This window comes from Bos indicus, chromosome 4, assembly GCF_029378745.1.
Source record: "Bos indicus isolate NIAB-ARS_2022 breed Sahiwal x Tharparkar chromosome 4, NIAB-ARS_B.indTharparkar_mat_pri_1.0, whole genome shotgun sequence".
NCBI lineage: Eukaryota > Metazoa > Chordata > Mammalia > Artiodactyla > Bovidae > Bos > Bos indicus.
The window spans coordinates 64,353,909-64,367,541 of record NC_091763.1 but is presented as its reverse complement, the minus strand read 5'-3'; the positions used below and the strand labels follow the sequence as shown (position 1 = coordinate 64,367,541).

The window sequence follows — 13,633 nt, the reverse complement described above, 5'->3', positions numbered from 1 at the left end:
TTAGGTGGCTCAGGGCTTCCCTTGTGGCTCAGCTGGTAGAGTCGGACACAACTACTGAGTGATTTTCACATTCACATGGTGGCTCAGACCCTGGAGGAGGGCACGACAACCCACTCCAGTGTTCCTGGAGAATCCCACGGACTGGCAGGCTACAGGATAGGGTCACAAAGAGTTGGATGCGACAGGAGCAACTTTTTTTTTTTTTTTTTTGTAACTAAAGGTTAATAAAATATGCCCAGTAGTCAGATTCTATATAAATATACTGATACTATATTTCTATACCACATCATGCTGGGATGTAGAACTTAAATTCACCAAAATAACTAACTTGATTTTTTATTTTTGGGAGAAAGCAAAAGGTTGCAGGGAAAATTGGAGGGCAGAAGTTTTAACCTAATCATGGTTCCAATCTGTCATTACAATTGTGTGTGATTTACCTACCCTAACTTCCATGACACTGAGAGGCTCATGGGGGTAGGGTGTGAGTAATCTATTCTAATGAGGAAGGGGGTGTGCAGGGGGGAGGAAGCAAAGCCAGAGGGAAGAGCCTTTTGTAGAGGAAGGAGGTGGGGGTGATCTGTCCCAGAGGCCCCCCACCAGCACGACCCACAGCTCTGGATTCAGTATCCTCCCTAAGGGCCAGTCCTGCCCTCTGAGGGGGCTGTGGGGCTGCCGTCGGCTGCTCAGCTCCCTGATCACCCACTCTGCCCTTTACTGACCTCTCGGGACTTGGGATGTGGGACTCCTGCTAGACAGGCAGCACTCAGCAAAGAACTACTGCTAGGACATCCCTGGTGGTCAAGTGGTTAAGAACCCACGTGCCAATGCAGGGGACGTGGGTTGGATCCCTGGCCTGGGAGGACCCCACATGTTGCACGGTGAATATGCCCATGCACTGCAACAGAGAACCTGAGCATTGCAACTCACACCCAGCACATCTATTTTTTTAAAAACTGCTAGAGAAACAGAAGACTGATTGTGAGCCAACTTTTCCTTCTACCAACAGAGCTCTCAGACCCCAGGGTTTTAAGGATACAGATCATGCCTGTACTCCCAATTTCTACTTTTCATTGCTCTGCTGGGATATCCAGAAATGGCTTCTGGATGCCAAACTACAAAAGCAGCACCAACAACTGCTCATTTTCATTTTTTAAAAAAATTTTCTAAATTTAAAAAATTGAGATGTAATTGACATGTAACATTGTATTACTTTTAGGTGTGACAATGTTTAGTTTCAAGTACTGACACATTCCAGGCTATGCAACATGTAGCCTGAGACATAAGGATGCAACCCCCTTCTTATAGTAGTTGGAAAAGGAGGCAGGACCACTGAGTATCTCAGGTCTTCAATGTCTCTACAGAGAAATTTTACTGAGAGGGCATGGGCACTGTAACTAATTTAAAATTCTGTCTTGACTTCAACAGCTTGGAAATGAGCAAGTCCTCAAATTGCTGTACACAGTCATTTCAGAGATGATTAATTTTCTGATCTTTTCCTCATTCCAGCTTAATTTTCTGAATTTTGTTCAGTGAAAATGTCTTTCCTGGCATTAGGAAGCCATAGTAAACATTAAAATGTTAAATCATTTAGCAGTCAAATATGTTGATTATCCCAAAATGAATACAGGAAGATCTCCAAAATAGTTTAAAAAAAACGAAAAGCAGTGTACAGGACAGTGTGTTCCATATGCTTGTATTTGTGTGTACAGGAAAAAACAGATTGTGTGTGTTTACACATTTATATAAACAGACATGCATATACGGGAACTGCATATCTCTGGAAGAATACCTGAGGGAGGGAGTTTTATTTTCACTTAACATTTATTTATATGCAAATACATTACCTCAAACAATGTTCAGTGTTTTTTAATTACAGGAAAAAAAGAACCAAAACGAAGTTAATGTCACTTTCCTGACATCTGTGTCCCAGGCTAATATAACTCTAAGCCAAAGGTAACCTAGTACTTAGCATATTGCTCCCCCCACACACTTTTTTTTCTATTAGGAGCTCATTTCTGCTATAGAGTTATATATATAGGCTGTATTTTTGTTTTGAAATTTCAATGTTACTTCTCTGTTTCAGGAGTTATTAAATTTCTACTCTACCTCTAACCAACTTGCTATTTCCTCTTACCAAAGAACAAGTACATTAAATTTCCAGGTGATATGGAATGTTCAATGTTCAACTTAACATTACTCCCTGCAGAAGTAACCAGTCAACAATTATCACGCCAGGCACAGTGCTAAGTAAGTACCAGAAGGGAGAACTGAGAGGATAAGGGTACTCTTAATGAAATCTAGAAAAGCTACAGTTAAAACTGCTCTTAGAAACCCCCATGTAACTCTTGACAAAGGTAACTTCATCTTGGGATCCACAAAATGGAGGCCTCCTCAGTGACCCAGCTCATGTCACAAACCAAAACCTGTCAGCCTGCACTAACCAGAAATACCTCGCTGTCGAGGAAACCAAGAATAAATACCCCTGGCACGATCCTCCAACTTAGCTTTAGTTTATCTTACTCTAGATAAGAGGACCTGCTAGCCTTAAATCCCTGACCTCCTCAGTCAGTTCAGTCACTCAGTCCTGTCTGACTCTTTTCGACCCCATGGACCGCAGCACGCCAGGCCTCCCTGTCATCACCAACTCCCAGAATTTACCCAAACTCATGTCCATCGAGTCGGTGATGCCACCCAGCCATCTCATCCTATCATCCCCTTCTCCTCCTGCCCTCAATCCTTCGTAACATCAGGGTCTTTTCCAAATGAGTCAGCTCTCCGCATCAGGACTGTGCATGACAGAGAACTTAGCTGCCTTGAGCAGTTTTTTAAAAAACAGGATCTTTTTCTAAAATATTATTATTTGTCTGGCTGCACTGGGTCTCCACTGCTCAGGTGGGTTTTCTCTAGTTATCAGCAAGCAGGGGTTACTACTCTCTCATTGCAGTGACTCCTCTGGTCATGCAGCATGGGTTGTAGGGCACGCAGGCTTCAGTAGCTGTGGCATGGGCTTAGTTGCTCTGCTGCATGTGGGATCTTCCTGGACCAAGCACTAAATTCATGTATATCCCCGGCATTGGCAGGAGGATCCTTAACCACTGGACCACCAGGGAAGTCCCTGTCTTTCACTTTAAATGCAGCAAATACTATTCTCTCCACTAATGTGTAAAAGATCTATATACCCAGTCTTATCTCTATAATTAAGTCTCTTCTTCAGTGGCATCTGCCTTAAAAAGCTACACCTAAGGCAGTGAGTCAGGCTTTGGTGAGGAACATAACTACCTGGAGAATTTACGAACTTGGTAAAATGCAAAGGCCAAAGGCCCTGTCCTATTTCAGTAAGCCTGGGCCTGTGTCCTATAGTAGCTCTCCAAGTCATTCTGACTTGTCATACCAGTTTTGAAACCGAAGTCTGAGGCAAACTGACCTAAGTCACCAATGCCAGCATAGCTTCAGCCTTTTCTGCTAAGGCCCCACCTTCACTACAGAGCCCAGCATATACTGCCCGGCCACCACAGAAATGAAAACACCTGTATAAAAACAGCCATTCACCAGCAGAGTGCCAAAGTGAAAATCCTTTCACATCATTTCAGCTTAAAATCACCTCTTTTACTCTGCCAGAATCTTCAGTCACATTTTCTCCCCAATTTTTACCCCTCTAGATCCAATCAATATTCCTTGCCCATGCACTAAATTCTGAGGGATTTTAGAGAGCCAAATAAATAGAGTTCTTATTATATATAACAGTGGTTCTTACCCACTGATTGTTTTGCCCTCAGGGGATATTTGGAGCCATTTCCCTGGGAGGAGCAGAGAAGGATACTACTGGCATCTAATGGAGCCTACAATGCACAGGACCGCGCATGCTGCTAAGAATTATCCAGACAAAATGTCAGTAGCACTGAGGTTAAGAAACCCTTATTTACAACAGTATCCATTCTAAAAGAATTGCAATGTAAGACAAAAGTATAAGCAGATGGGAGTCAGACCATCGGTATTACAGCTAAAGACTAGATTAAGAGACATACTTCATCTGTAGGCAAGTGGACTTCCCGTCACTGAAACCCAGAAGTAAAACCAATCTGCTTGCCACAGACTAGATAACTGGAGGCCTCCCTTTGTGAGGTCACATTTCTCTAGAACTCGTAGCATGTTGGAATTAAGAACATGTGCTCCCTTCGGGCTACTAACTCCCAGGAGCAAACAAATGAGCATGACCAACCACCTAGCTCCTGCCGGATATCAAGTAAAAGGGTAGAAAGAGGATGGCATTACTTCATTTATGTTCCCTCCAAAGGGAAAAATAATAGGATGGAAACTATTGCCTCCTCTCCTTCCAACAAGGGTCGCAAGTAGTGGAATGGAATAACAGACTCCTAAGAACCTACTGTTAAATCTATGCAAAGTTTGCAAGCCAGCTATTAAACCCACGGCAGCTTGAAACCAGCCAAGCAGGAGTGTTTACACCATGAAAGTGAAAAAAACACACAAATCAGTGCTTTGTTTTTTGGAAAGTAAAGTTAGGTCCTTTTACCATTTGGAAACACTGAAACTGAAGATGGATTCAAGATTGAAATGAAACAAAATATAATAAAGCACTAAAAAAAAAAAAATATATATATATATATAATCATATGGTTCTAATCATAGATAAAAACCATTAAGGACAAGGCCAACACAAAAATTATTCAAAAAAAGTACCAACAGGCAAACTACAAACTGGGGAGGTTACTGTAAAATGCATTAGGAGTAACCTATTAAGAATTCTTACAGATTAGTAAGAACAGTATCCCAATGGCAAAAACCTCATATAACTCACAAAATACAAATGAGTTCAACATTAATTTAAAAAAATTAAATATACCAGATTTTGCCTATCACAATGGCAAAGAGGGGAAAAAATGGAACACAGCCAGTGTTGATAAGTATGTGATGGGTACTATGAAAAACGGCTTCCCAGGTGGCTCAGTGATAAAGAATCTGCCTGCCAGTGCAAGAGATGCAAGTTCGATCCCTGGGTCGGGAAGATCCCCTGGTGCAGGGAAGCACAACCCACTGAAGTATTCTTGCCTGGAAAATCCCATAGATGGAGGAACCTGGTGGGCTATAGTACATGGGGTCACAGAGAGTCGGACACAACTGAGCACACACACTAAGAAAAACTACAATGTGAGGCTGGCATAAACTTTTGCTGGCAATTGACAATATCTACCATTGACCTTACCATGTAAGGTAAATATATACCAAACTGACCATACAAATTTCTGAATTTATTCTAAGAAAACTAAAACTGTATAAAGATTTAGTTAGGACTACTGTGACCAGTAATAAAGAATAGGCTAAATAAGTTATGGTAAAACCATTTAATACTTTGCCCACATTAATGTTGCCAAAATATCTGACATAGAAATTTTCTCACCATTTAAATTCAAAAAAGTCTTAAATGGAGGCAACAAAACAGTACATTTAGGAAGTTTTAAAAAAATGTACAGAGTGTACTGAAGTCTAAGAGGATATACAACAAAGTGTGATTAATATTTTCCTTTTCACTTTACATGTCTACAATGTACATATATTATCTGGGTATGCTGCTTGTTTAATAGGAGTTAATGAATTTGAGTTCAGTAAAAAAAAAAAAAAATTATCATTTCAAAGCATCAGAGTCTGCAATGAGTTTTGTAAACAATTATTTCTAGTTTTTTAAATGTACCTGTTCAAAATCAAGGCTCATCTTTTTGTTTGAGAATCGAATGTCATGTAGATGAGAACACAAATAAACATAAAGTGACAGGAAAGTGAGTGAAACTAACTACAAGCTTTGTTTCACTGGCTAGTGCAGTATAATAAATAAAATGACAGTTAACAAAAACATGTTTATTTTTGTCTTCAAAGAACAAACTGTTCTTTTCCCAATATAACCATGATTAAATTACAAAAATGGGCATTTACAATGCATCTTCAAAGCATTTCCCTTTAACGGGAAACTTGGCTTCACAGAATACAAATATTAAAAGGTTAAAAAAAAATTCTACTTTGTTGTCATTATGAAACAAAACAGAACCTAGCATACGTCAAGGAAATCCATTCATACTTCAGGTCCTTCTCCTCCAGGAACCAGCTGCAAAGGAGGAAAAAGTTTAATACTTAGTTTAGTACTACATGATCTAAAAACCCCTACTGAGAGCTCACTGACTGGTCATTGATCAGTCTTTGCCTCTCCCTCATATTCCCATTTTCCCCATGTCACCTCTGTTTACAATTCCAACAGTATCAAATTAATACTTAGTGATTTAATGTTTCAACAATAATTCTTGGTAAAATAAATGATTAAAAAGCACAAGCAGGGACTTCACTGGTGGTGCAGTGACTAAGACTCCATGCTCCCAATGCAGCGGGCCCAGGTTTGATCCTTGGTCAGGGAACTGAATCCCACACGGTGCAACTAAGTAAAGATCTTTCGTGATGCAACTAAGACGCAATGCAGCCAAATAAAAAATATTTTAAAAAGACATACGATAAAAGGCATAAACAAACTAATCTTAGGCCTAATGTCATCTTCAACAGTTAGGCCATAGAACCTGATCAACCGAGCATTCCCTTCCCATCATAAGCACCGCTGGGCCAAGAACATTGAGTCAAGCAAGTTAGTTCTGTAATCTCTGCCCCACAAAGATGGCTTAACGTCTAAATAAAAGACCGTCACTGTCTTACCATCGTTATATTATTTCCATTTAGCAAAATTTGATCTAATTTAGTAATTCTTCTTCCTTCTGGTGTGATTTCACTAAACAAAAAGATTTTCAAAAAGTCAGGATAAAGAGTGATAGTCAAAGCCAACATTCTGATCTGCCAAAAGGTTAGTTACTATATATAAATGAACTGTACAAACACTTTCCAGAGACAAGGTTATCCCCCTAATGATGTCAATTCTCCAAAGGCAACAGAGTGGACTGACTGGCCTAAGACCCACATCCACTAGTGTAATCTTCCATCTAAAAAACTGAAACTTGCCAAGGAGATCAAATATGAAACAAAATGTCTATATATATACATAAGTTGTAATTAATTTAAAACATTAAATGTTTTCATTATCAGTTCCTTTACTTGATCTGAGCCCTAATATCCCTGGCTGCTTTTAGTATCTTTTACCTTAAACCTTTGTCTCCACTAACTTCCTAGCAATTAGTGACAAATACATTACGGTAATAATCCTCCAATCCAATTTTACTAACATCAGTAGGTAAACTTTCTCTCTTTAGAATAATTCAAACAGGCAGTGTGCTCTCCTACATCCTTTTACTGACTCAACAGCACTAAAACTGCCTTAAATCAAACACAGAGATTCCCCCTATGCATTCTTTAATTTTTAACACTACTCACAATTCAGTGACATCTTCCAATACCATATCTGAAATTTGGTGTTAAGAAAATAAATATACCAAATTAAATTTACTCTGGCTTATTTCTTTGTTCAGTTTTAATTGTAACATTGAATACAATGGCTCAAATGCAAGCTGCGTGCAACTGGAAGGAACTTCATCTTTCAGTACCACATCCCTTAAAACACTATCACAATTTCCAAGAAAATAAACTTTATTATAATAATCGGTAAGTACTGATAGTCTATAGTTCTTTTTAAAAAATCTGAAGAAAACCCCATACAACCACCTTTTAAAAGGATACTGACAAAGTCATCAAATCCCAGAAGTGTGCCAACAATCTCCTTATCACTCTTCATCACAATGTGAATTCTTGATCCTATACACTTGTCCACAAGCTCTACGGATATATTTTTTAAAAGAAAAAAAAAGAGGGGGGGGCGAGAGAGAGAAAATATTAGTTTGCCCATTCATAACACTAACAAATATTTGAGTGCCTACTGACACTTACTACGTGCATATGGTGAAAAGATAAGCCAGGCAAAGTATTCACTCCAAAACTTTGGACCTTATGTTACGGATCTCTGTTCAGTCATTCCGTTAACAGGAAAGTTTTCCCTGTTCTTCATTGAACCCTCCTTTGTAGCAATTTATCATGGTTGTGCTTTAATATTATTTTAGTTATCTGATTAACATATGAACGCCCCTCTTGACTCTAAGCTAAAAGAGAGCTGAGAGGTGGTTTTTACTCATCAGTGTATCCCCAATGGACAGTGCCTGAAACGTACTGGTTATTCAGAAGAATTTGTTCCAGGAAGCAAAAACACTTTACAATCACTGCTACATCCACTAACCCGATAACCCTTCAAATATAAAATATTAAAAAAAAAAAAAAGGCAGACTGTCTTCACCAGAGATTCCTCCTTGACATTAAGTCTGCGTCTGCCCTGTATCCTGTCTCCTACACTGGTTTGCATGCTATCTGAAGGTAATGGCCGTGATTTAAATTTGTTGAACAGTGCCCAATCACGGTGTCTAGTGCACAGATGCGCGGTAATTGTTTGCTGAATAAATGAGTAACAAGAGCTAGTTTTCAGAGGCCTCTTTAAATGCTCATTCCAGACCCAAGTGCCTCACTCAAAAACCAGCCAGACAGGATATAATCCGGGTAGTTTAAAAGCCCGGTTGCGGAATGGGCCTGCTACTCACTATTAAAAAGGCGAGCGCACAACAAAGACGGCCGACTACGCATTCACCAAGAGTGAACCTGTCCGGTGAAGGTTTGGGGAGTCAAAAATCCCTGCCTTAAGAAGACCCCCCACGCCGAAGAGACGTGCGCGGCCTGAGGCCGCAGAGACTTGGAGCCGAAAGGAGAGCGGCGGAGAAAGCTACACTTTTCTAACACTCGGTCAGGGACTGCGGTGCTCTTCGGCCCCAACCCTAACTTTCAACTCCTCGCCTCCGCTCCCCAACAGGACAAAGATTACCTAGAGGAAGCAGCTGCGACGGGTTAGTGGTAGCGTTAGCCGCCATGGCTACGCCGGAAGTGGCCTGCCTCTAGCGACGTCGGAACGGCGAGTTTGAAAGAGCGCGCTTCCGCTTTTTTCCTGCCCGGGCAGGCTCGACCAATCTGAGGCCGAGAGTGCGATTGAGGAGATCCAGCCACTTTATCCTGCGGTGAGATTCTAGAAAGTGTTTCAGTTCACTGAGCGTTCTAGGTTCTCCACAGGTAACTCTCCTCTCCAAACTTCCAAGAGACTTTAGAGATCTCCGGTATTATAAATAAGTTATTTCTCTAATCCGGAAGACTTTGCGAAACGAAAGCCTTTGTGCTGTCTTATTTTCCCCTATCAAGCTGTGTCTCATATTAACCCAGGATCTTTCTTCGACCAGTATCAATAAATTTGATTTTCCCGCCACCGATTGTGTTGCAATTTTCGTTAAAAAAATCTACCGCTTCTTTTAAAAGTTTGATGATTTGAAAACCCACAACTAGCATTTTTTAAAAACTCTTCTGGGCGAGGGGGAAATTTTAAGTATGTTTTCTATTTTCTACTACCGTTTTATTTTTCTATTTTTCTATTCTACTTTCTATATTTTTTTCCATTTCTACTGTTTTCTATCTTCTACTATCAGGAGTTGGTGATGGACAGGGAAGCCTGGTGTGCTGCAGTCCATGGGGTCGCAAAGAGTCGGACATGACTGAGCGACAGAACTGAACTGTCCTTTTTAATCTTGTAATATCTAGGAGTCTGCTGTACACTTTTTGTATACACTATTTCTTCCACAGTCCAACAGGCAACCACCAGATGTCATTCTATGTTAATAACAGCACATTTAGGAAACCTTGGTGCTTTTATGCATCTGTTTTGAAAAGAAAAAGCGAACAAATTTTTTGCACTCGTCTATTTTATGGGAAATAGATGGGGAAACAGTGGAAACAGTGTCAGACTTTATTTTTCTGGGCTCCAAAATCACCACAGATGGTGACTGCAGCCATGAAATTAAAAGACGCTTACTCCTTGAAAGGAAAGTTATGACCAACCTAGATAGCATATTGAAAAGCAGAGACATTACTTTGCCAACAAAGGTTCGTCTAGTCAAGGCTATGGTTTTTCCTGTGGTCATGTATGGATGTGAGAGTTGGACTGTGAAGAAGGCTGAGTGCCGAAGAATTGATGCTTTTGAACTGTGGTGTTGGAGAAGACTCTTGAGAGTCCCTTGGACTGCAAGGAGATCCAACCAGTCCATTCTGAAGGAGATCAGCCCTGGGATTTCTTTGGAAAGAATGATGCTAAAGCTGAAACTCCAGTACTTTAGCCACCTCATGTGAAGAGTTGACTCATTGGAAAAGACTCTGACGCTGGGACGGATTGGGGGCAGGAGGAGAAGGGGACGACAGAGGATGAGATGGCTGGATGGCATCGCTGACTCGATGGATGTTGAGTCTTAGTGAACTCCAGGAGTTGGTGATGGACAGGGAGGCCTGGCATGCTGCGATTCATGGGGTTGCAAAGAGTCTGACACGACTGAGCAACTGATCTGATCTGATCTGATTTTATGTTTATATCTGAGGAGCTTAAAGCTAAAGAGTTTAAGCAGGAGAGGCCAGGAAGAACATCATTCATTCACACAATGGCTGTAAAGCACCAATCATTCATTCATCGAACAAATACTTTAGTTGGAACATTGGCATTTTGCTCAGTATAAAATAGTGTAAAGAACAGAGCTACAACGTCTTCTGCCTTTATAAGAGCTAAAGGATAAATGGGGGAGAAAGACAGCTAGCAAGCATTATGTACAAGGCACGTGAAATTTAATATGTAAAGCAAAAAGTCCTCTTTTAACTTCAGGGATCTTAAAGTAGTCAATTGTCACATCATTCTTTGGCAAGACAAAGTAATGCCCGAAATTTTTTTTTTCCTTTATCTATTCTTGTTTCATTTTCACTATACCATAATGTGAATAGGAACCAAATTCAAGGCATTGTTGCTACCTGATAGAGTTTAAAATTCAAGAAAATAAGCTTTAAGTCAATATCTTGCTTTCCATTACAGAAACCAAATTAACATTAGCAATATTCAGCACTATTGATGAAGAATAAAGGAGGTCTTATTCTCTGAAAAAGGAGATACAATTTGTTTACACAGTAGTTAATGGGGATTGCAGGAAGAGGTGTTTTTATTCTATTGAGTTCTTTCCTGAGGCAAAACACTAAAAGAAACAACAGGCCAATTCCAAATGAATTTGAAAACATATCATAGCTCTGTCTTCAGGGTTTTTCTCCTGGTTCTTACTTACAGAGTAGATATAAATTAGAACTTATAATTTATCATAACACATAATTACAAGAAGCTCTTCAATGTACTGTATGTTCAGAAAGACATTTCTATTTTTTTCCCTGGAGATAAATTTCATCATAAAATACAAGCAAATGTTTCCTTTCAAAATAATATTAAGGAAGTATTTCATTATCTCAAATTGCTATTTCCAATCTTGTTCTTTCCAACACTTTTTAAAATAAAGGAGAAATTCCTATTTTCCCTCAATGTGTCCTTATAGACAATGTCACTAATGAATGAATGTATTTTATATTAATAGAACTCATTAAAAACTAATGTAAAAGTTGTTAAATTGTTAAATGGACCAGTCTGTATAATTAGAGATGGAAAAATTTTTAGAAATTCCCTTGCTTACTTTCTCTCCCAATTTTCCCTGTGACATATCTTGTTTACACCATTATTTTAAATGACATATTTTTTAAACATTTAGGCAAATAATGGTCAGGAATGAATGATTTCATCTTAGTTGGAGACCCTAGCATGCAAAATGTAACAGATTTGGGGGAGTATGGCTGTGCTGGGCCTTATCTGTGGCATTTGAGATCTTTAGATGTGCCATACAAACTCTTAGCTGTGGCATGTGGGATCTAGTTCCCTGACCAGGATCAAACCCGGGCCCTCTGCATTGAGCCCCTGGACCACCAGGAAAGTTCTGATACAGATTTTATACTGCTATCACTGGGGTCTCCTGCACAATGAAGTAAACAGTTGGCATTCATTATAGATATAGAGTTCTAAGATGCCCTGACCTTTCATCTTTTTTAAAAAAATGTTCAATTTCACTTCAATTTTAGCTAGGCTAATTGTGGAAAATGTCAAAGCAGATGGAAGAAAAGAGTAACATATTCTGTATACAGGGAATGTTATAGTTTCACACACAGTTCTGAGTCAGTGCCAAAAATTTTGTAATACAGAAAGAAATAGTAGCAACAACTTGAAGTTTTTCTACAGTATTATTAGCATTAAAACAATTCTACTGAATCACAGAAACTATGTTCTATTAATAAGAAGAAAATGGAAGTTAAAGTCACTCAGTCCTGTCCAACTCTTTGGAGACCTCACCAATGTTAATAGTCTTCAAGGCTCCTCTATCCATGGAATTCTCCAGACAAGAATATTGGAGGGGGTAGCCATTCCCTTCTACAGTGTATGGTCCCTATCCAGGGACTGAACCCAGGTCTTCTGCATTGCAGGCAGATTCTTTACCATCTGAGCTGCCATTATACAGTTTTTCCCAGCCATACTTAGATTAGAATGTAGGTCCTTAAATTTTAAGGCCAGAGTGGAAAACATCAACTATTAAGGTTGTCTAAACTAAGAGATGGGCAACTTGTAATGATAAACTTCACAACTAGTTATTGCAATGATTGTGAATGCTATTTGAAGCAGGCACCTACCCTCAAACTGCCCTGGACAAGATTTGTTAAATCTGCTAGTATTTCCACTATTCACTTTAAATTGACATAAAATGAGATTCAGTTTCTTTTTTAATTCAACTAGTACAATCAGTAAGGAAGTAAAAACCTCTGATGATAACTGACTCCATGTATTTTGTGCTGATTAGAGTACTAAACCCAGAAAGATAGAATGAAAAAAAAAATTTTTTTTTTAATAGCAGGACTAAATTGGCCTTTCCTGGTGGCTCAGACAGTTAAGAATCTGCCTACAATGCAGGAGACCTGGGTTCAATCCCTGGGTCGAGAAGATCACCGGGAGAAGGGAACGGCTACCCACTCCAGTATTGCCTGGATAATTTCATGGACAGAGGAGCCTGGCCGGCTACAGTCTATGGTGTCGCAAAGAGTCTGACACGACTGAGCAACCAACGCTTTCACAACAAAGTAAAAAATAAAATATCAGGACTAGAATAATCATTTTTACAGGTCTCCCTGTAAATTTACTTTATTTTCAAGGATATTCTGCACGAGGCCTTAAAACGCTTCCAAACTCCTATACATAATATTTAAATAAGGAAAAAACACAGAACGAAGCAAAAGAGCAACTGTGGGTAAGCAAGTAACTTAAAGGCTGAATACACAGATGTAGAGGTGCACCGATATGTCTCCATGTTATCAAAATTTAAGGATAAAGGCTCCAGGTCAGAGAGGCGAAGGGAAGGAGGTGGAAGAATTGGATACACAGAAAATGAAGGGGGAAAAAGGTAGGAAAAAACTGACGGAAGAGATGGGTAGGGGCGGAGATGTTAAGGAGGAAAAAGCAAGGACAGAGGAGGAAGGGGGAGAAGGTAGCACAGAGCGGGGGGGGGGTGAACTGGGGACAGGTGTGCCCAGAGGCCCCACCAGGCCCCGCCCTCAGCCCCGCCCACCTAGCGCCCCCGCCCCGCTCCCCAGGCCCCGCCCCGCCATCAGGCCCAGCCCTCTCAGGTCCCTCCCGGTCCTTCCCAGTCCCGCCTCG

The 13,633-nt window shown here is 40.1% G+C and overlaps 1 protein-coding gene across 1 annotated transcript; it reads right to left on the bottom strand.

Moving 5' to 3' along the window:
• Nucleotides 1-5,856: 5,856 nt before the first annotated feature.
• On the bottom strand, nucleotides 5,857-8,971 carry LSM5 (LSM5 homolog, U6 small nuclear RNA and mRNA degradation associated). Its single transcript, XM_019958798.2, has 5 exons — nucleotides 8,864-8,971; nucleotides 7,681-7,776; nucleotides 7,378-7,405; nucleotides 6,709-6,781; nucleotides 5,857-6,115 (listed from the first exon to the last, which is right to left on the bottom strand). The coding sequence occupies exons 1-5, from the start codon at nucleotides 8,907-8,909 to the stop codon at nucleotides 6,083-6,085; spliced, it is 276 nt and encodes a 91-aa protein (XP_019814357.1). The 5' UTR covers nucleotides 8,910-8,971; the 3' UTR covers nucleotides 5,857-6,082.
• Between the last annotated feature and the right edge of the window lie 4,662 nt (nucleotides 8,972-13,633).

Excerpts from the sequence above, each read along its gene's own strand:
- LSM5 (XM_019958798.2), bottom strand. The coding sequence starts at position 8,909 with ATGGCGGCTAACGCTACCACTAACCCGTCGCAGCTGCTTCCTCTAG. Across the intron at positions 7,406-7,680 it reads GGGATTTGATGACTTTGTCA|ATATGGTATTGGAAGATGTC; the intron begins GTATCCTTTTAA and ends ACCAAATTTCAG. Across the intron at positions 6,116-6,708 it reads ATGGAAATAATATAACGATG|CTGGTTCCTGGAGGAGAAGG; the intron begins GTAAGACAGTGA and ends CCTCCTTTGCAG.